Genomic DNA, 21,987 nt, shown 5'->3' with positions numbered 1-21,987 from the left:
TTATTATTATTATTATGTGCGGCGTCGCTACGTACGATGCATGCGCTGTACATAGTGCCGTCGCACATGTGCTGTACATAGCGGTTTGCTGCTGCCGGCGCTCCCGCGCTGTACGGATGATACTGGCATCCTCTGTTCGCGGCTGCAGCAAACCGCAATGTACAGCGCATGTGTGCCATTGTTACATACCGTGCATGCATGTGACGCCACATATACGCTGTACATAGTGGTTTGCCGCCGGCGCTGGGATCCTCTGCTCGTGGCTGCAGCCACGAACGGAGGATCCTCCACATGCGACAACGGCGGCGAGGTGGCTGCTCGCGTCGCGGCGGCAGGGCGATCCCCTGTGGGTTGCCTTCTTGTCACCCCCCCAGACATGGCACCCAGGGCACACAGCCCCCCCGGCCCCCCCCGTTGCGACGCCACTGCCTGCTTATTGAGCATGCATTTTGATTTGCTTGAAGGGAGATGAGATGATGCTACATCAACATAAGCTAGGGTTGCCATGCTTCAAGAAGTGAAAATCTGGCACAAACAAATTTGTTGTCCTTTTTAAAAAGAAAATCCCCACAAGCACCCTGCTATGACACGCTTCCGGATGCACCAGACGTTCTCACTTGAGGGTCCACAATAGCAGATGGTTCTGCTCCTTACTTGCGCCACAGAAGCTTGGGGGTTTCGGATGAGGTTTTTGAGGGAGCGCTGAGACACCCAGTAGAGCTGAGTGAGGAAGCCGTTGGCATAGGTCACTTGATTCATGAGCCTCGGCTTCTTCTGAGGGAGCCCGTGGAGATTTTCATATTTCTTCAGCTGCTCCATCATGCTCTCGTACTGGGAGGAGCTGAGGTATTTCTCGTGCAAGGAGTCCACCAGTGTCTTCTCCACGCCTTCCTCTTCCATGCCATTTTCATTACTGGTTTCTGGGGGGAAACAAAAAAGGGACCCCACCCCCCGTTTTTTAAAGGTAAAGGGACCGCTGACCGTTAAGTCCAGTCGCGGACGACTCTGGGGCTGCAGGCTCATCTCGCTCTATAGGCAGAGGGAGCCCGTGTTTGTCCGCAGACACCTTCCGGGTCATGTGGCCAGCATGACTAAGCCACTTCTGGCAAACCAGAGCAGCACACGGAAACGCCTTTACCTTCCCACCAGAACGGTACCGATTTATCTACTTGCACTTTGACATGCTTTCAAACAGCTAGGTAGGCAGGAGCAGGGACCGAACAACGGGAGGTCACCCTGTCGCGGGGATTCGAACCACCGACCTTCAGATCGGCAAGCCTTAGGCTCTGTGGTTTAGACCACAGCGCCACTCACATCTCCCCCGTTTTTTAGGACTATATAATAGAATGCTTTTCAGAAATATAGTACAGTGGTCCCTCTGCTTACGTTAGCCTTGGATAACGTAAACTTTGGGTTGTGAAAGCGGCAAACCCAGAAGTATTTTTCCAGGTTTCGCCGCTCGCACATGCACAGAAGTGCTCTGTGCGCGCATGTGCAGAAACAGTCCTCCGGTTGTGAATTCCTCTGTATGTGGCTGGACCTCCGGAACGGATCTCATTCAAAACTGGAGGTACCACTGTTCTGGATCCCCAGTGGTGATCAAGAACCTCCCCCGATGTCAGCTTCTTACCTACGTGCTCCTGATCGTCGGTTTTCTTAAGTTTCTGACCACATTTGCTTGCAGCTACAGCCGTGGAGTCACCATTGATTATGTCCAGGAAAAAGTCAGCTGGGTTATTGAAAGGCTCGCACTCATACCCTGTAAAGACAGAAAGAGAGTAAGCGTCGGAGATGTAATGTATTCTGCTCTGGTCAGACCTCACCTGGAGTACTGTGTCCAGTTCTGGGCACCACAGTTCAAGAAGGACACTGACAAACTGGAACGTGTCCAGAGGAGGGCAACCAAAATGGTCAAAGGCCTGGAAACGATGCCTTATGAGGAACGGCTAAGGGAGCTGGGCATGTTTAGCCTGGAGAAGAGGAGGTTAAGGGGTGATATGATAGCCATGTTCAAATATATAAAAGGATGTCACATAGAGGAGGGAGAAAGGTTGTTTTCTGCTGCTCCAGAGAAGCGGACACGGAGCAATGGATCCAAACTACAAGAAAGAAGATTCCACCTAAACATTAGGAAGAACTTCCTGACAGTAAGAGCTGTTCAACAGTGGAATTTGCTGCCAAGGAGTGTGATGGAGTCTCCTTCTTTGGAGGTCTTTAAGCAGAGACTTGACAACCATATGTCAGGAGTGCTCTGATGGTGTTTCCTGCTTGGCAGGGGGTTGGACTCGATGGCCCTTGTGGTCTCTTCCAACTCTATGATTCTATGCTAATGAGACTGAGGGTACATTCTTTCATATGTGGTGGACCTGGAAAAGGGTAAAAGAGTACAGTCGTACCGTTCGACTTCCAAAACATTTGGAAACAAAAGCGCGGCTTCTGATTGGCTGTAGGAAGCTCCTGCAGCCAATCGGAAGCCGCGGAAGGCCCGTCAGACGTTCGGCTTCCAAAAACGGTTCGCAAACCGGAACATTGACTTCCGTGTTTGCGGCGATTGGGTGCCAGAACGTTCGAGAACTAAGCTGTTCGAAAACCAAGGTATGGCTATATTGGGAAATAATTCATAATTAATGGGGGGAAATGGTTTTAAGTACTTTAAAAAACAAACAAACCAGAGTTCCTTTTGTTCGGAATAACTCAGACGGAAATTCCCAGGTGCTGGAAAAGGTTATTTATGTATGCCACTCTATGGGCTCATGTTTTGTTAGCCCCAAAATGGAAAACGAGCGAAGTCCCAACTAAGGAAGATTGGCAACTTAAATTGATGGAATATGAGCAGCTTGCGGACCTAACATATAGAATAAGAGAACAAGAACAACTTACGTTTAAAGAAAAATGTTTAGTGAATAGAGGGAGGAAAATTGTGTTCATTTGCTAATTATTTTATATGATTTATCCTGCATTTGTGATCATGGAATCATAGAATAATGGAGTTGGATGGGACCACAAGGATCATCTAGTCCATGGGTAGGCAAACTAAGGCCCGGGGGCTGGATCTGGCCCAATCGCCTTCTAAATCCGGCCCGCGGACGGTCTGGGAATCAGCGTGTTTTTACGAGAGTAGAATGTGTCCTTTTATTTAAAATGCATCTCTGGGTTATTTGTGGGGCCTGCCTGGTGTTTTTCCATGAGTAGAAGGTGTGCTTTTATTTAAAATGCATCTCTGGGTTATTTGTGGGGCATAGGAATTCGTTCATTTTCTTCTTCTTCAAAATATAGTCTGGCCCCCCACAAGGTCTGAGGGACAGGCAAAGTTTGCTGACCCCTGATCTAGTCCAACCCTCTATAATGCAGGAATCCTTCAGCCAACATGGGATTCGAACCCAGGATCCTGAGATTAAGAGTCTCATGCTCTACCTATTATATTGTTATTTATTGTTGGTAAGCTGCTTTGAGATTCATTTGAAGGAAAAGCAGCAGTGAAAAACAAGAAATCAATCAATCAATCAAGTAAGTTATGTCAAATAAAAACTTTTGTGGAAGTTGTACTTCCCCACTGCTAGCACCTACCGTATTTTTGCTCTATAAGACTCACCTTTTCCCTCCTAAAAAGTAAGGGGAAATGTGTGTGCGTCTTATGGAGCGAATGCAGGCTGCGCAGCTATCCCAGAAGCCAGAACAGCAAGAGGGATTCCTGCTTTCACTGTGCAGCGATCCCTCTTCCTGTTCTGGCTTCTGAGATTCAGAATATTTTTTTTCTTGTTTTCCTCCTCCAAAAACTAGGTGCGACTTGTGGTCTGGTGCGTCTTATAGAGCGAAAAATACGGTATTTTACCTCAATGGGAGTGGTATTTCCCCAACAACACAGGTGACGACGTGAGTCACCACAGCTGCGTTCCAGAGCACATTTATGTAACAAATTCTAAGCAAATTGGTTTTAAACACAGGTATGAACGAGACTAACACCATATGTTTCCCTTGTTACCTGCCCCGGAACCTTGGAGTAAACAACAGGTAATAAATTGTAGTTCTAATAATGAATAAATAAATAAAAACTGTTACTCAGAGCTGAGAAACAATGCCACAACTCTTAAGCCCCAGACTTGTATGCTGGAAACCCAACTTCTTTACTTAAGAATGGAATAGGGAGTTGTCTTCAACCCATATAAACCACACCTTAACACACAAGGGAGGCTCGATATCTAAGTGTGCTATGGAAGCTGACGTGTGCGGGCCTCTTTTTCTATGATTATTTATCCTGTGATAGGAATTTTGAGGTCTTAGATATATGTTAAATGTTCATAAGTGTACCAACAAAGCACGTACATAGATCAGCACAGGAAGACCGACCTGAAACCATTTTGGATTCCCAAACTGACCAGATGTTTTCTATGCAAAGTCAAAGGAAATGGAAAGCCTCCCCATTGTCTTTTCCTTCACAAATCCTGTCTCAAGGGCACATTTAAGATATGAATAGGGTGTCAACCTGTGACCTGGCTCAGGAACTAAGTACCGTATTTTTCGCCCTGTAGGACGCACTTTTTCCCCTCCAAAAATGAAGGGGAAATGTGGGTGCGTCCTATGGGGCGAACACAGGCTTTCGCTGAAGCCTGGAGTGGTACCTATTTATCTACTTGCACTTTGAGGTGCTTTTGAACTGCTAGGTTGGCAGGAGCTGGGACCGAGCAATGGGAGCTCACCCCGTCGCGGGGATTCGAACCGCCGACCTTCCGATTGGCAAGCCCTAGGTTCTGTGGTTTAGACCACAGCGCCACCCGCATCCCTCTAATTGTTGGGTTAATGAACGGCAAAAAGATCTATATGCATCTTCTCTTTCAATGCAGAGAGCTTGTCTAGACTTCACACAAATTCCCCAGATACAATGCAATATGGTAACCAGGTCCTTTTTTCTTAAGGGCTAAATAGGAGTCAGAGTAGTGGAAGCTACTGCAGATTAAGCACCAATTCAGGTGAAATTGCCTTGTTGGCACTTTGCGATAAATAAGTGGGTTTGGGGTTGCAGTTTGGGCACTTGGTCTCTAAAAGGTTCGCCATCAATGCCCTAGGGGTCCCTTCCAACTCTACAACTCTATGATTCTATGCTTAATTTTGACACCAGAGGAACAAAAGCAAGGTGAAGCAATCCTGTACATTTGGATTCAAAGTGTGTGTGTGTGTGTTCAGCACTACAGTGGACGATTGGGTTGTGAACGTGATCCGTGCGGGATGCACGTTCGCAACCCTCCGCGTTCGCAACCTGCAGCTGCGCGTCTGCGCACGGGTTGTGATTCGGCACTTCTGCGCATGCACAAAGCGCAATTTAGCGCTTCTGCGCATGTGCAACCACCGAAACCCGGAAGTAACCCGTTCCAGTACTTCCGGGTTTCGGCGGTCTGCAACTCAAAAAAATGCAACCTGAAGCATCTGTAACCTGAGGTATGACTGTACAGTGGTACCTCGGGTTACATATGCTTCAGGTTACATATGCTTCAAGTTACAGACTCCGCTAATCCAGAAATAGTGCTTCAGGTTAAGAACTTTGCTTCAGGATAAGAACAGAAATCGTGCTCTGGTGGCGCGATGGCAGCAGGAGGCCCCATTAGCTAAAGTGGTGCTTCAGGTTAAGAACAGTTTCAGGTTAAGAACAGACCTCCGGAACGAATTAAGTACTTAACCTGAGGTACCACTGTACTAACAACAGAGAGGGCAATCCCCAACACGACAGCCTTCTTCCCTAGGGGCAAATCTCACTATGCCTTCATCATAATTTATCTTGTTCACACCTGCAGAGAGATGTCACTGCTATCGTGCTCTTTCCCTCCTTCAGGGGTTTTTTTGTGGCAAGAAGAAAGATGGAGGAAGCAGTGGGGGGAAGGAGAGAATGGAAGAATCCCAACTGGCTCGTGCTGTTTCCTGGAATCCCCATACAATTATGTAAAGGAGACATGGCAATTGGCCATTAAAAGGCTTGTCTGGAAGCGCCCACTGTCAGCCCAAGCAGCTGAGACAGAGACAGTCCCTGATATATAATGAGATGAAAAAAATGTTGAAATATACATTTATAAAGAAACCAGAAACATTTTTACTGGGCATTGTGGGGAGTGGTATAAATAGAAAGGAATGTAAGCTCTTTTTATATGCAGCAAGAATATTACTGGCCCAAAAATGGAAGCAAGAAGAATTACCGACGATTGAAGAATGGAGGATGAAGTTAATGGACTATGCAGAACTAGATAAACTAACAGGAAGGATTTGAAACCGGCGGGACTGGAAATTCACGGAAGACTGGAGTAAATTTACGGACTATTTGAAAAGTATTTGCGAAGATCAGACGACGTTTGTAGGTTTGCAAGAAGTTTTGTGAGGAGTATTATTGGAAGTATTGCAAAAATGGAGAAGGGGAAGGATGATTTGTTAAGAGATGTAAAGGCAATATAAAGTTAAGAAATGCATAAGAAGTGGTTAAAACGGTGGATCATCAGAGGTGCTGATGGAAGTCTAAAAATATTGTATTAGTGATAAGTTTTGTGCTACATTTTATAATTTATATGTTAAAATCAATAAAAATTATTTAAAAAAAGAGAGAGAGAGAGACAGTCCCAGAAGTCTCTCTGCTAGGGTCTCCGAGGCGAATCTTGATGTTGACATGAAATCTGCGTGCCATTGGCAGCTCTCAGTTGTCTACAAAAGCTTCAGTGAACCCCTTGAGTTTTCTAATCCCTGCTCTGGTGAGTCTTGCTGACATTCTCGCGCCTACAAACTCTTATAATAACTGTCGGAATCTCCACTCGGCCAAGCCGATAAGGCCTCATCTTCCTCCGAGCTGAGCCTTTGAAATCGCCTCCGACATGTTTAATGGCCTGAGCCTTTGATAAGGCCTCAAGCACATTCGATCCAGCAGGGTTCCCAGCACAGGGAAGAGACGAGAGGTTTGGCTACATTGTGTAGAGTTTTATTTCTTACTATGCAGACAGCTAAGAAATATACATCCTCTCTCTTCGAAAGCAGAGAGCAACTGAACAAAGGAAAAAAGGAAACAGGAAACCACTAACGTCACATCCCGTCTCCCTTTTCCGTGAGACTGCAAGGTCTCTGGAATGTAAACAGAGTCCTGTGACTCCCAGCAGCTGCCTAGTGAGAAACAGAAACTAACAATAACAAGAGCAAACTTACCAATAGACTGGAAATATCCAAGGGCTTCCTTTGCGGGTCCATGATAGAGTACCTTCCCCAAAGCCAGTAACGTCAAGCTATCGAACAGCTTGAAGATGGAATAGCGAGGTTGGTGGATGGAGAAAATGATGGTTCTACCTCTTCTGGAGAGCCTAGGATGAAAAGCCGCACCTTTTAAGTTTTAGCTCTCTTGATGAGGTAGGACGATGGCAAAAATGCAAAAACCGCGCAAGTCTGCCCCCAGGCCTTAAATTTACAAACAGGATGCTGCCGCCTTTCTAAAGCTAAGCAAGGTTGGGTTTCTCAATGCCTGGATGGCTGACCACCTAGGCAGTGGCGTAGCATGGGGGGTGCAGGGGGGGCCGGCCGCACCAGGCGCAACATCTGGGGGGGGGCGCTCGCACTCGCAGCTCTCTGCCCCTACCTGGCTCACTCACTCTCTCTCACTGCAGTGCTGGCTGTGCGAATCTGATCCGAGCCGCCGGGTCGCCGCCCACTGTGGAGGGGAGGGTGCCAGGCGTGTGGTGCGGTGCGGAGAGCGAGGGACTATCTGGGGGAGGGACAGTGCAGCGGGGGGGGGGGCAAATTACTTGCCTTGCCCCAGGTGCTGACAACCCACGCTACGCCACTGCACCTAGGGCAACATCCCCAAACTCGGCCCTCCAGATGTTTTGGGACTACAACTCCCATCATCCCTAGATACCCAGCTCTATCTCTCTTTTAAATCAGAACCAGTGAAGGCGGTGAAGGTCCTGTGTGAGTGCCTGGAGGCGGTTGGTGGATGGATGGCGGCTAACAGATTGAGGTTGAATCCTGACAAGACTGAAGTACTGTTTTGGGGGGACAGGGGGCGGGCGGATGTGGGGGATTCCCTGGTCCTGAATGAGGTAACTGTGCCCCTGAAGGACTAGGTGCGCAGCCTGGGAGTCGTTTTGGACTCACAGCTGTCCATGGAGGCGCAGGTTAATTCTGTGTCCAGGGCGGCTGTCCACCAGCTCCACCTGGTATGCAGGCTAAGACCCTACCTGCCTGTGGACTGTCTCGCCAGAGTGGTGCATGCTCTAGTTATCTCCTGCTTGGACTACTGCAACGCGCTCTACGTGGGGCTACCTTTGAAGGTGAACCGGAAACTGCAATTAATCCAGAATGCGGCAGCTAGACTGGTGACTGGGAGTGGCCGCCGGGACCACATAACACGGTCCTGATAGATCTGCATTGGCTCCCAGTACGTTTCCGAGCACAATTCAAAGTGTTGGTGCTGACCTTTAAAGCCCTAAATGGCCTCGGTCCTGTATACCTGAAGGAGCGTCTCCACCCCCATCGTTCAGCCTGGACACTGAGATCCGGCACCGAGGGCCTTCTGGCGGTTCCCTCATTGCGAGAAGCGAGGTTACAGGGAACCAGACAGAGGGCCTTCTCGGTAGTGGCGCCCACCCTGTGAAACGATGTGAACGAAATAAGCAGCTATCTTTTTTTAAAAGACACCTGAAGGCAGCCCTGTTTAGGGAACTTTTTAATATTTGGTGCTGTATTGTTTTTAACACTTGATTGGAAGTTGCCCAGAGTGGCTGGGGAAACTCAGCCAGATGGGCGGGGTATAAATAATAAATTTATTATTATTATTATTATTATTATTATTATTATTATTATTATTATTACAGGACCAGTGGTCAGGGATGGTGGGAATTGTAGTCCCCAAACATTTTGAAGGCCAAGTTTGGGGATGCCTAACCTAGGGGACCCTATGTACAGAGCCTTAAGATCAGAAGGAAATCACTGCTGCATTAGACCAAACACCCATCTGGTCCAGAATCCTCTTCTTACAGTGGCCAACCAGGTGTCTATGGGGAGTCCATGACCAGGACCTGAGCACAATCTCTTTCTCCTCTCCAGCAGCTGGTATTCTGACAGTGGAGGGTAGAAAATATGCATCATGCTTGGTGCCACAGATGGCCTTTATCCTCTGTGAATCTGAGGACAATGATGGCAGAAAGGCAGGGTAGAAATAAATATATCTATATATTGGTCCATCATTGCAGACCCTCCAGGTGTCCCTATTTCCCAGAGACAGTCACAGATTTGCAGAAGCCGTCCTGGTGTCCGATTTGTTCCCGGAATGCCCTCTTTTCCTTAGGATGTTCCTATTTTCATTGGAGAAATGTCGGAAGGTATGGAGTAGGATTCCCCAGGGATTTTTCCCCCAGCTGGGAGTCACCAGAACACAGTTCTGGCACCTCTCAGGTGAGCGCCATTGCCACTCTAAGAGAACACTCTAAGAGAACAGTTCCGGCACCTCTTTTTCTAGAAAAACAGCACTGGGAGTCCCTATTTTCATTGGAGAAATTTTGTAGGGTATGGTAGGACACACACACACACACATATATACATATACATATATATATATATGTCCTACCATACCCTCCTATATATATATATATATATATATATATATATATATATGGCATTGCTATTATTATTATTATTATTATTATTATTATTATCACACATTCTTTATTATGGCCCAAAGACCCGCAAAAACAATTTTGAAAAATTGTTTCATAATCAAAACTACGGTGGACACTCGGGTTGCAAATGTGATCTGTGCGGGAGGCATGTTCGCAACCCACAGCACCACGTCTGTGCACGCACGGGTTGTGCTTCTGCACATGCGCAAAGCACGATTTAGCACTTCTGCACATGTGCGACCGCCAAAACCTGGAAGTAACCCGTTCTGGTACTTCCGGGTTTCGGTGGGTCTGTAACCCGAAAAAACACAACCTGAAGCATCTGTAACCTGAGGTATGACTGTATAATTATTACACTGGTACCTCGGGTTACATACGCTTCAGGTTACATACGCTTCAGGTTACAGACTCCGCTAACCCAGAAATAGTGCTTCAGGTTAAGAACTTTGCTTCAGAATGAGAACAGAAATTGTGCTCCGGCGGCACAGCGGCAGCAGGAGGCCTCATTAGCTAAAGTGGTGCTTCAGGTTAAGAACAGTTTCAGGTTAAGTACGGACCTCCGGAACGGATTAAGTACCCGAGGTACCACTGTATTATTATTATTATCCTTAAGCACTTCCAAGAGTTTCCAGAAGGGATAGTGCTTCTTACCTCTTTAGCAGGAGGAGAACAGCGTTGGCAGTGCTGGCATCGAGGCCTGTGGTGGGTTCATCTAGGAATAGCACTGGCGGTTCAGTGATCAGTTCCATTGCTATATTAGTCCTCTTCCGTTCTCCCCCAGACACGCCTCGAATCAGTTCAGTTCCTACCTGCAAAAAATTAATTTAGGCATACCAAGTGTGCATCAGACACTGGAAAAACACCTGTAAGTGGTGTTATGGTATTCAAGCTGAGAAGTTAGAAAGCTATACAGTTACTGACTGACACTTCTGTGTGCACGAAAACAGCCTCTGTCCCAACCCCTTTTTCTTTGTGCTTCCTGGAACAAGCAAGAAGCCCTGTGGATAGAGGGCAGATAGAGACTTGTTTGCTGTAACTTCTGCAAAAACTCTGCGAATATAAAGCTTCACTTATTTGGAAAGCTAAGTGTCTGTGATTTATTCTAGCCTAAGTATTTTGTGGGCAACAGTTGTTTAAAGGTGGGTGAAGGCATAAGTAAATCTAACCAAGTTTTAAGGTGCTTTGAGCAATCACCCCTCTGCTACAAGAGAGTAAAGATCTTTCTTCCAAACTTATCTCTCTAACATGAGGTGGGTAGGGTCACACTATTAACAATACCGTATTTTTTGCTCTATAAGACGCACCAGACCACAAGATGCACCTAGTTTTTGGAGGAGGAAAACAAGAAAAAAAATATTCTGAATCTCAGAAGCCAGAACAGCAAGAAGGATTGCTACGCAGTGAAAGCAGCAATCCCTCTTGCTGTTTTGGCTTCTGGGATAGCTGCGCAGCCTGCATTCGCTCCATAAGACGCACAGATATTTCCCCTTAATTTTTAGGAGGGAAAAAGTGAGTCTTATAGAGCAAAAAATACGGTACGTTTGTGCTAACAGCTATGGGAATATCAGCAAAACCTTTTAAATTACCCCCAAGATGTGCTCACCTTAGTATCAGCCACTTTGCTCAGCCCCAGCTCATTGATAATCTGGACTACACGCTCTTCCTTCTCCTGAAAGCTGATAGAGTTCGGAAGCCGCAAGGCTGCTGAGAAGAGCAGATTCTCCCTCACTGTCATTGTTCCCATGACAACATCATCCTGAAAGCAGAATATTTTGACTGTAAGAGAGCACATGCAAAGGAATAGCCTTCTTCCCTCTGCCCTGCCATTCCAGGTGCAGAAACTGAATGCACTAGCAGCTGACTCTTACTTCAAGAAAGCCCCTTAATTTTAATGGGTCTACTCTCTGTTTAGGCCCCATCTGCCCTATAAATTCAAAGCAGCATCATACCATTTTAAACAGTCATGGCTTCCCCCCTAGGAATCCTGGGAGCTTTAGTTTGTTAAGGATGCTGAGAGTTGTTATTGACAGAGACAGAGTCTTGCAGTAAATAAAAAAAGACCATGCAGAGTCAAAGGTCCAAAAGAAAAAACTTTTACAGTGGTACCTTGGTTCTCAAACGCCTTGGTACTCAAACAACTTGGAACCCAAACTGCAAACCTAGAAGCAAGTGTTCCGGTTTGCAAACTTTTTTCAAAAGCCGAACATGCTCCGTTTTGAGTGCCACACTTCCGTTTTCAGTGTTATGCTGAGGTCTGTCTGTTTTGCTATTTATTTTGTATTTTTACGACTCATTTTGTTTTCTTTTGGTGACTGTGTGGGACCCAATTCAGCTACTGGTTGGTTGATTGTGTGACTGCAGTACATTGTTTATTGCTTTCATTTTATGGAACAATGGTCTTGTTAGATAGTACAATTCATGTTAAATTGCTGTTTAAGGGGTGGTTTTTAAAAGTCTGGAACGGATTGATCCATTTTGCATTACTTTCTATGGGAAAGCATGCCTTGGTTTTGGAACACTTTGGTTTTGGAACGGACCTCCGGAACAGATTAAGCTTGAGAACCAAGGTACCACTGTCCTAAAAGGCAAAGGCTTGTTACAAAAAACTTCAGACACACAAGGTACAAATGAAAGTTAGAGAGAGTGATAGAGAGCAGTTCGCTGAGGGCAGGAATTTCTCTCTCCTGGCTCAGTGTGACCTTGAGATAGTCAAAACAATATTTGCATTGGAAATAAACCTTCTAGAATCTTCCAGAATTTTCTAGCACTTTCCAGTTTCTGCCCACAAAGACTTTAGTCAAAGACAGTTAGGAGGCCCTTATTACCCTCACAGAGCTACAGTTCTCAAAGTGGTTTAACAGTCAGTCCTTCTTCCAAGGGAACGCTGGGAGTTGTAGTTCTGTGAGGGGGAAGAGGACTCTCACAGCTCTCAGCAACTCTAGTTCCCAGGATTCTTTGGGGGGAAGCCGTGGCTATTTGATGTGGTATGATAGTGCTTTGACTGTGTCGTGCAGAACTGGGGTGGTGGGGGAAACAGATATAGCAGAAGCAAAATCCCAAAGTCTGAGACACTCACCTGAACTACATATCCTGAGATGCACTTGAAATTGGGAGGTTGTGGGACACCATCTATAAGAACATCCCCCGACAAGCCAGCAGGATCTTTTCGAGCAGCCAAAACATCTAGGAGGCTAAAAGTAAAGGACGCGACAGTTGTTCAGTTGCAGACGACTCTGGGGTTGCGACGCTCATCTCACTTTACAGGCCGAGGGAACCAGCATTTGTCCACAGAGAGTTTTTCCGGGTCATGTGGCCAGTATGACTAAGCCGCTTCTGGCGCAACGGAACACCGAAACCAGTGCAGCGCACGGAAACGCCGTTTACCTTCCCGCTACAGTGGTACCTATTTATCTACTTGCACTGGCATGCTTTCAAACTGCTAGGTTGGCAGGAGCTGGGACCGAGCAATGGGAGCTAACCCATCGCAGGGATTCGAACCACCAACCTTCTGATCGGCAAGCCCAAGGCTCAGTGGTTTAGACCACAGCGCCACCCGCGTCTCTAGGAGGCTAGAGATGGTAAAGTGTTCTGTCAAGTCCTCCTGCTTTTGAGACTATGATTTCCAACAGGGATAATAATGAACAACACAGCGAGGTCTTTTTCTGGACCCAAACTCTGAGGACTGTGTTATTCCTAACCAGCTCTGGAAGAGACATTCTCACTCTAAAAACACTGATAAGCAAAAAAATAATAATCATATGAAACGAACCAATGAGGAATTCAAATCTTGTGCTAAGGAAGCCCATTGGAAAGCAAGCAAATGATGCTCTTAAATGGAACATTGGAGAAACAGGTTATTACAGTGGTACCTTGGTTTGCATACGTCTTGGTTTGCATACGTTTTGGATTACAAACATGTCAAACCCGGAAATGCGTGCCCCGGTTTGCAACCTTTTTTTTGCATTACAACCCATTTTTTTCTGATTATGAACAATTTTTTTGGGCCCTATTGGCGAAAGCACGCTTTGGGTTACAACCTGTTTTGGTTTACAAATGGACCTCTGGAACTGATTATGATTGTAAACCAAGGTACCACTGTAGTGGATTATTGCTATGAATAAGTAGTGGTGCCAATACTTTGGTCTGGCAGGGCTCCTTTTGCGCCATAACTGCATGACAAGAAGAAATTCAGCAGCTGTGCTGGTGCTGCCATCGCTGTATCTGCAGACTGAGAAAAGCCTCATTTCCTTTTTTTGTCCGCTGTCCCTATTTTCCAGGGACAGTCCTGGATTTACAGAAGCCGTCCCAATTTCTGATCTGATCCTGGAATGTCCCGCTTTTCCTCAGGACGCTCCTATTTTCATCGGAGAACTGTTGGAGGGTATAGAGTTATCCAACCCCCGAGCCATTTGAAGGCAGCGTTGTATAGGGAAGCTTTTTTTAATGTTAGATGTTTTATTGTTGTTATGTACTGAGTTGAATAGGATCCAAACTGCAGCAGTCTGATTGGTCCTAGAACAATAGGATCCAAAAGGCAGCAGTCTGATTGGTCCTAGAACAATAGGATTCAGAATGCAGCAGTCTGATTGGTCCTAGAACAATGCAGCAGTATGATTGGTTGGCAGGAACCACCCAATCATGCTCCAGATAGAAGTGAATCCACAACCTGATTGGCCTACAGTAGAATTCCGGAATTAGCCAATCATGTGCAGCCCATTGTGTAAATAATGTATATAAGGCAGATACTTTGAGGGGACTTTTATTCATTCCTCCTCACCACTATGAGCTGAATAAAGAGCATGAAATCACTTTGCGACTCTGAGTATATTTCAATTGTGTTTTTATATATGTTGGAAGCTGCCCAGAGAGGTTGATGGAATAGGGCACCCCTTTCTTCACTGGAGAAATGTTGGAGGATATGCAGTTGTTTAAAGCACAGGCACCCTGACCCCCCCTTTCAAATGACACCCCCAATTACATGTGACTTCAAATAGCATTCTTCAAGCACAATTTATACGCAATTAGGATTTTAAAGCCAATTCACAGCTTCACAGGCTTGCTTTGAAACCTGAGGAAGTGTGTCTGGAAGGGAGATTTGTAATCCTTTCTTTCCTGGACCTTTCTTCTTTCTTAATCTTCTTCCCCAAAACTGTTCTCCGTTCCATAAGCAGGGGGTGGGGACAGGCTTCTGGGCAAGCGGTTTCGACAGAGAAAGGAAAATCCTCACCCACCTTCAAAGCATGTGCTAGTAGCTCCTAATTAAATAACAATAATTCCAAAAACCAAAGCTTTCTGATAACAGATTTCCCACTTGGAATTTGGGCTTAAGATATACTCACGAAGATTTGCCGCTTCCTGTTGGTCCCAGGATAGCGTTCATGCCTGGTCTCATGATGCCACTAGAAGTAAAAATGAATAAAAAGAAGGTTCAGTTTATCAATTGTTTTCTGCGTGATCTATGTGGCATAATGACATCAGATCCTTTTCCCATGTCTTCTGCCACACCAACGTTTTGTTACTGAAATTTCCATTCTGGAATTGTTGGTGATATAAATGGTTCACCTGCTATTATTCTGCTCATAATTTTATCCCTCCACCTGCCCACAGGTGTTTGTGAAATCCTATATTTGGTGTTGAATCTGGATTCTTCAATACCTCCTCTTCCATTTTAAAATACCAAGTTTCTGGCCCATATGTATGGAAATATAGAAAGAAACCTATGCCCTTCCCAGGGCCAGATTTACCGTATTTTTCACTCCATAAGACGCACCTAGTTTTTAGAGGAGGAAAACAAGAAAAAAAAATATTCTGAACGAAACAGTGGATGTATGATTTTTGTGGTTCATGCTGTGGCCACAGACATGATATGTGATTTGGCGGTGAGTTTGGGGCAGCCCAATGCAAAAATCCTGAGGATCCATGTGGATCTGTGCTTTGTAACCAAGTTTTTGCACCATTGTGGCCCCACGAAACAGTGGATGTGTGATTTTTTTGGTGCAGGCTGTAGCCATGAACATGCTATGTGATCTGATGGTGAATTTGGGGTGACTCAATGCAAAAATCCTGAGGATCCATGTGCTTTTACCTCCCCCCTCCCAGACAGCCTCCTTTATCGCTAGAGTCCCTTATCTCCCCTCCCGATCGCTTGCTGATCAGCTGCTCAGTGGCTTTGTTTCAACACCCGCTTCCCTCTTTCTAAAAAAAAAGCAAAGCACAATCTCCTTTTCGCCCCTGGGCAAATCGGCTCCAGGGACCACGCATTTGCTCCACAAGACGTACAAACATTTCCCCTTACTTTTTAGGAGGAACAAATTCATCTTATGGAGCGAAAAATACGGTATCTGACTTTTAGAAGACATCTGAAGGCAGCCCTGTTTAGGGAAGTTTTTAATGTTTGATGTTTTATTGTGTTTTTAATACTCTGCTGGGAGCCGCCCAGAGTGGCTGGGGAAACCTGGCCAGATAGGTGGGGTATAAGTAATAAATTATTATTATTATTATTATTATTATTATTATTATTATTAGTTTCCAATCTTCTCACTTTAAAAAGGAAGTCAAATGAAAGGAAGGATATCCCCCTAGAATTTCTCAAGGCTTGAGGAAGTTTGTGCACATAACACTCTATTGTTTTCCAGATTTGGATGCTCTTTCATGTGCCTGCCCATATAATTGTTTGAGCTATCAGATTGGCACTTGCATAATGTGGACCTTGCAGAGTAATTTAGTGGCTCTGAGCAGCAGCAGCCTTGTGATGGCCTGGGTTTCAGACTCAGAAGCTGAACCTGAGGAATCCCAGCCTGCACAGGAGTCCCCGCCTCCAGAACCAGCTGAGCCGGGGCTGGGGCCTGAGCCTGAAGGGTCCTCACCTGTGCTGGATCCTCAGGTGCAGGCACCAGCTGAGTCTGCTCTGGCTCCTGAGGGGGTGGAGGACCCATTGCCTGCAGGTGCTCCACTCTCAGCCCCGTCAGGGGAAGCTGAGGTTGCCTCTGGGTCCGGTAACCCTCCAGCCTCTCCTGAGCTGCAGAGGCTCAGGGCAGAGAGGCGGAGGGAACTAAGTTCCCGCAGGAGGAGTGCTCGCCTCCAGGCCAGGAGAGGCAAGTCACCTGTGGACCGGGGCCGCCATATGCCTCAGGGCAGATAAAAGCCAGCCAGCCCCAGTCCCAGGTTGCGGGAGCAACATTGTTGGTAGCCCGTTCCTGCCTGCACCCTGTCCTGCTCTTCTGCCAGAGTTCCAGACCACACCCGACTCCTTGCCTTGGAGCCAGCTACAGCTTTGACGGACAGCCTCCATACTGCACCCTCGACCTCGGACTGGACTCGGACCTCGCCTCTTGGTTAGCCCCTAGGACCAGCACAAGCATCCTGAAGGGAGAAACCCATTCTCTTGATGGGAAGCTCAAGTCTCCCCAAGGGAAATGACATATCTAACATGTGGTACACATTCCTCCAGCAAATAAAACAACAGAATTAAATCACAACAGGCTTATAGGCAGAGGAGGATGGGCTTGTGTCTCATACTGAGGCAGAGCCGAAGAATGGGATTGGATGCTCCTTTTTGACCTATTCCAGGTGCCTGTTTCTGTCACACATGAGGGCCCTGCTTCAATAATGTATTCTCCCTGTCTTTATGTCATATTGTCTCTTCGCTCTGCTTCCCAGCTGACTTGCTGTAGACCTGAACCTCCCAAAGGCAGATCCAGCACATTAAAGCTGGGCTTTTCTCTCCACACACAAAATCTCAGCAAAGATATTCGCAGTGATCCTTTCAGAATGGTGTCATTAACTAAGCAATTGATATTGAGAACTCCCCCCCCCCAAAAAAAATGATACCTAAAACTTCAGCCCACCCATTCCATTTACTATCTGAATACATTTATTGTCTTGAGCTCTCAATGAATCAGGAAGACGAGCTCCTTAAGTACTGTATTTTTCGCTCTATAAGACGCACCAGACCACAAGACGCACCTAGTTTTTGGAGGAGGAAAACAAGAAAAAAAATATTCTGAATCCCAGAAGCCAGAACAGCAAGAGGGATCGCTGCGCAGCGAAAGCAGAGATCCCTCTTGCTGTTCTGGCTTCTGGGATAGCTGCGCAGCCTGCATTCGCTCCATAAGACGCACACACATTTCCCCTTACTTTTTAGGAGGGAAAAAGTGAGTCTTATAGAGCAAAAAATACGGTAATGTTTGATGCATTACTGTATTTTAATATTGTGTTGGAAGCCGCCCAGAGTGGCTGGGGAAACGCAGCTGGGTGGGCGGGGTATAAATAAAATATTATTATTATTATTATTATTATTATTATTACTTCCCCCAAAATTCTCTGTTAAGACACATATTGCATGCACTTACTAGACGTTATGCAGGATTTTCTTTTCCACCACTTTCCGTTTGCACAGGGGTCCCCGGGACTGCTTGATGGAATACTGGATGCCGTGGAAACTCACCACTGACCCCCGAGGGGATCGGAGAGATTCTCTAGTTGGGACTGAACGCAGGAACGGACCCCCTCGTTCTGGTTCATTCCCAGGAGATACATTCCTAGGGTTGGACACAGCGGTTGTTCCTGCACCGTTGCTGCATGTGTCGAACTCTATCGGCCCAACGCTGACAGAGTCTTCGATTTTCTCCAAGGTTCCCATCTGTCCCTGCCTGAAATATATTAAAATGCATTGAATTCGCTTTTGAACAGAAGACTTGCAGTGGATTTGAAGCACTCCCTTTGAGCAGTGGCGTAGCGTGGGGGGTGCAGGGGGGGGCCGGCCGCACCGGGCGCAACATCTGGGGGGGGCGCTCGCACTCGCAGCTCTCTGCCCCTACTAAAATCCACGGGTTAGGGGGCGCAAATTACTTGCCTTGCCCCGGGTGCTGACAACCCACGCTACGCCACTGCCTTTGAGGATTCCAAGAAATGTGAAGAATCCCGTCATTTCTACAGCACTTTCAAGGCACATATTATCGTCATCCCCAAAATAACATGCCTAAAATCTACCAGGCTTTACGGAAAGATTACTTAAGGGTTTTCTGCAAATATAACAGACACAACACAAAAGGGAAAAGGGATTGGAAGAAGAAAATAAACAAGCACAGGCACAATTTCTTAAGGTGACATAGTTATTATAATTATTGCTTGGATGGAGACCATTCAGGGAGGAGGGGAGTCAAATGGCAGCTGGGTTCTTTCTCTGCCGGTGGATTGGGCCCCATTATCCCACTGAGATACAGGCAATTCTCAATTTATGAAGGGGTTACGCTCTGGAGAAAGCGTGTAAAGCCAAAATTGTGTATAGTCAAAATACATTGGGTTCAATGTCGGGTGCGATTGCCAAAGTCTTTTCCCCCAGATGCCTTCCTTTTCTTAACCCCCCCTTTTTTTTGCTAAGCACGTAAAACCAGTGGCATAGCGTGGGTTGCCAGTGCCCAGGGCAAGGCATGTATCCTTAGTACCACCTGCCTACAGACTGGAATGAGGGGGCAATAGCTTGGTGACCTGCCCCAGTGTTAGCTGCAATGCCCCATGAACGTTGAGCATGGTGGAAAGCTGAATGTGCTCAAGTTAGATGTGCTTGAGTTACCTGTACTCTCTTACAGCAGTTTTGTAACTGAGATTACACTTCCTGTTTCACAGACCAGGGATCATGAAGATAAGAGCTAATTCTTTGCCCTAGACAACCGGACCTGAGCCATCTATATTTTATGATATGGTTGTATAGATATAAATTTATGAATAATTCTAATCAAGCTTCATTCCACTGTATAAGCAAACCAGCTGACCTCATTTTTGCTCAGTATGTAGTATTCTAATAGGAGCTAGGTGTTCATTTAGAAATTCGAGAGCTTGTTATAAGTACTGAAACAGGAATGAAACAGTGGGCACAGTCCTCTGTGCGGTTCCCATTCATTCCACAACAGACAATAGACAATGGAAGAAATACAACGGTGGTCAGTGTTTACATTTCTGACAGTGCAATCCTATAAGATAATTACAAGAGTCCCATCAGTATTGGCATTCTGCGGGTTCCTGTAGACATACCTGTTAAAGCACAGATTCCCCTGAACTGAACTTTTGGCTTTATTGTTTCAGCTGTTTTTTCACTCTTTTAATTGTTACACATTTTTAATTGTCTATTTAACTAGGGATGTTTTAATGCTCAATGGATTTGTTACGTAATAATAATAATAATAATAATAATAATATATGTCTATCCAGAAGCCCCACTGAATTCAGAATAAGGTTTGCGGAACTCAGTGAGACTTTCCTTTGAGCAGACATGTATAGAATTTTACTGCAAGCCGGAACATCCCCAGATCAACTCATTCTTCCAATACGAATTCACACAAGCCACTATCCACCTCCGATCCTGCCACTGTGGCCGCAATCCCACACCGCAGTCTAGCGATAATATCAGCCTACTTTACTGGAAGCAGACTTATACTGAGTTGGCTCATTGGTCCACCTAGCTGAATATCCCCCCCCCCCCCCCCGCGCCTTTCTCAACCTTTCCCCATCCCATGTTCTTGAACTAAAACTCCCACCACCCCTGACCACCAGGCATGCTGGCTTGGAACGATGGGAGTTGTAGTACAACAACACCTGGGGACCAAAGGCTGGTCTACACACTATAACTGGCCGGAGCTCTCCAGAATTTTAGGCAGGAGTTCTTTCTGTCCTGGCTCTACCTGGAAACAGCAGGGATCGAACCTGGACCCTCACGTATTGAAAGAAGATGCTCTAGCACTGAGCCATGGCCCTGGCCCTAAAATACAGGTTAACTATATTCTTATTATTACCTGTCTTTCACCCTGAGGTTCCAGAACAGGTTACAGCGTTAAAACACAATACTGAAAGCTTACAATCACAAAATTAAGGTGAGTCCTAAAACAAAAGCCAGGGTAATTAGGAGCATCTTAAGTATTTTCTGGAAGCTGGACAATGAAGGTGCCCGACGCAACTCTTTGGGGAATTATAGAATTGTAGAGTTGGAAGGGACCAAAAAGATTATCTCATCCAAACCAGGAATCTTTTGCTCAAATCCACGACCCTGAGATTAAAAGTCTCCTGCTCTACTGACTGAGCTAACGGAACAACAAATCTGCAAATTGTTATTAATTCTGAATATTATTTTGCCCTCGTTCTGTTTCTTTACTTATGAAGAAAACTCGGAGAGCAGAGAGGAGCACAGACAGGCTTTCAGAAGTCAAGATGATTAAAAAGAAACCTTTAACTGGATCATCCTCTGCAAACTGATGCGAGTGCAAATTCAAGTTACAAACAAAGAACTCATGATCAGCCGTGTCTTCTGCATTAGCCCATTCCAAGGGGGGGGGGCAAAAAGGGCTCTTAAAAAACCATTAAAGATTTTCTTGGTTTGCAAAAGCACATGCCTTGTCTCTTTTTTCAGGCTGTACGGTCTTTCTTACAAATCAGCTACATTTGTTGTGAGACATTAGTGTTGAGTACTGCTTTCTCGGCAGACTCCCAGTCCTCTGAAAACTTAGTCCAAGTAAGTAAACACAAATTGCAGATAGCAGTGAGGCGAAAAGAGTGACAGGCAAGCTAGCCATTACATAGCATCCTCTCTACTTCCAATGCCCAAGCGGTTCAGTACCTCTTTGGTTCTGCTTGCTGCCCAAAAGCTCCCGGTCCGATTCAGCTCAGCTGCCTACAGGTCTCTTCTCCCCAGCAGAACTGAAGGTGAAAACCGCTATCCCCTGGTTGCTGCTGACTCAGTTCAAGGCAACTTACATAAACTTTTGTTTGAGGAACTCTCACTCATTAGCAGCTTCTGATGCTGATGGGAGTGTCAAATTACTGCTGTCACGCAATCTCCCCTGAGGTCACTGGAGGAGAAGTCACAAGCGAAGAGTCAGCGTTGCCTTTGTAAAGAGAATTTTAGCTGTATTTTTGTTGTGGTTGGCTTTTTGTCTTTTTCTTTTGGCAGATAGGGGGGTTTCGGAAGATCGTCGGAGATGTAGGAAAAAGAATCTTCCGGTTTTGAATTTGGAGACGTCCCCTTTCTCCCACTGATGATTGCACGTTTATCCCTGAAAAGCCGTGTAGGAAACTGCATGCAGGTTGCGAACATGACTGCCGGAATTCCTCCTGCTTCTCCAGGTTGCCGTTTGAACCTGTGCCCTGTTCTTGCCTCAATTTATAAATTGGGCAGAAATAAAAAACCCTTTCCCCTTGCAATCTCTTTTTGCGTTGCTTCGCAGTGTAAACCAGCGGTGAAGTACAGGTAGGTTTTGACACACTCTCCCTAGAATAACATACCCTCCTCTCTAGATGTCCTATTCCATAATAGGCCGTAAGGTTACCAGATTTTTTTCAATGAATCCGGGGACACTTCAAT

General features: G+C 46.0%; 1 protein-coding gene across 1 annotated transcript in view; it reads right to left on the bottom strand.

The window, feature by feature from the left end:
• LOC310677416 (broad substrate specificity ATP-binding cassette transporter ABCG2-like) overlaps nucleotides 1–21,541 on the bottom strand; it is a 35,094-nt gene extending 13,553 nt beyond the window's left edge. The window contains exons 1-9 of the mRNA XM_083440381.1: nucleotides 21,244–21,541; nucleotides 17,987–18,286; nucleotides 14,975–15,034; nucleotides 12,712–12,826; nucleotides 11,239–11,391; nucleotides 10,287–10,444; nucleotides 7,171–7,322; nucleotides 1,631–1,759; nucleotides 655–920 (exon numbers count right to left, since the gene is read on the bottom strand). Coding sequence (XP_083296507.1) covers nucleotides 655–920; nucleotides 1,631–1,759; nucleotides 7,171–7,322; nucleotides 10,287–10,444; nucleotides 11,239–11,391; nucleotides 12,712–12,826; nucleotides 14,975–15,034; nucleotides 17,987–18,276 — 1,323 coding nt within the window. The 5' untranslated portion in view covers nucleotides 18,277–18,286; nucleotides 21,244–21,541. The remainder of the gene's footprint in view (nucleotides 1–654; nucleotides 921–1,630; nucleotides 1,760–7,170; nucleotides 7,323–10,286; nucleotides 10,445–11,238; nucleotides 11,392–12,711; nucleotides 12,827–14,974; nucleotides 15,035–17,986; nucleotides 18,287–21,243) is intronic.
• Nucleotides 21,542–21,987: the final 446 nt, after the last annotated feature.

The sequence above is a fragment of the Podarcis tiliguerta genome, assembly GCF_965153285.1.
Source record: "Podarcis tiliguerta genome assembly, chromosome: 5".
Lineage (NCBI taxonomy): Eukaryota > Metazoa > Chordata > Lepidosauria > Squamata > Lacertidae > Podarcis > Podarcis tiliguerta.
The sequence above is the reverse complement of the archived record's forward strand: the minus strand, read 5'-3'. Positions and strand labels throughout refer to the sequence as shown.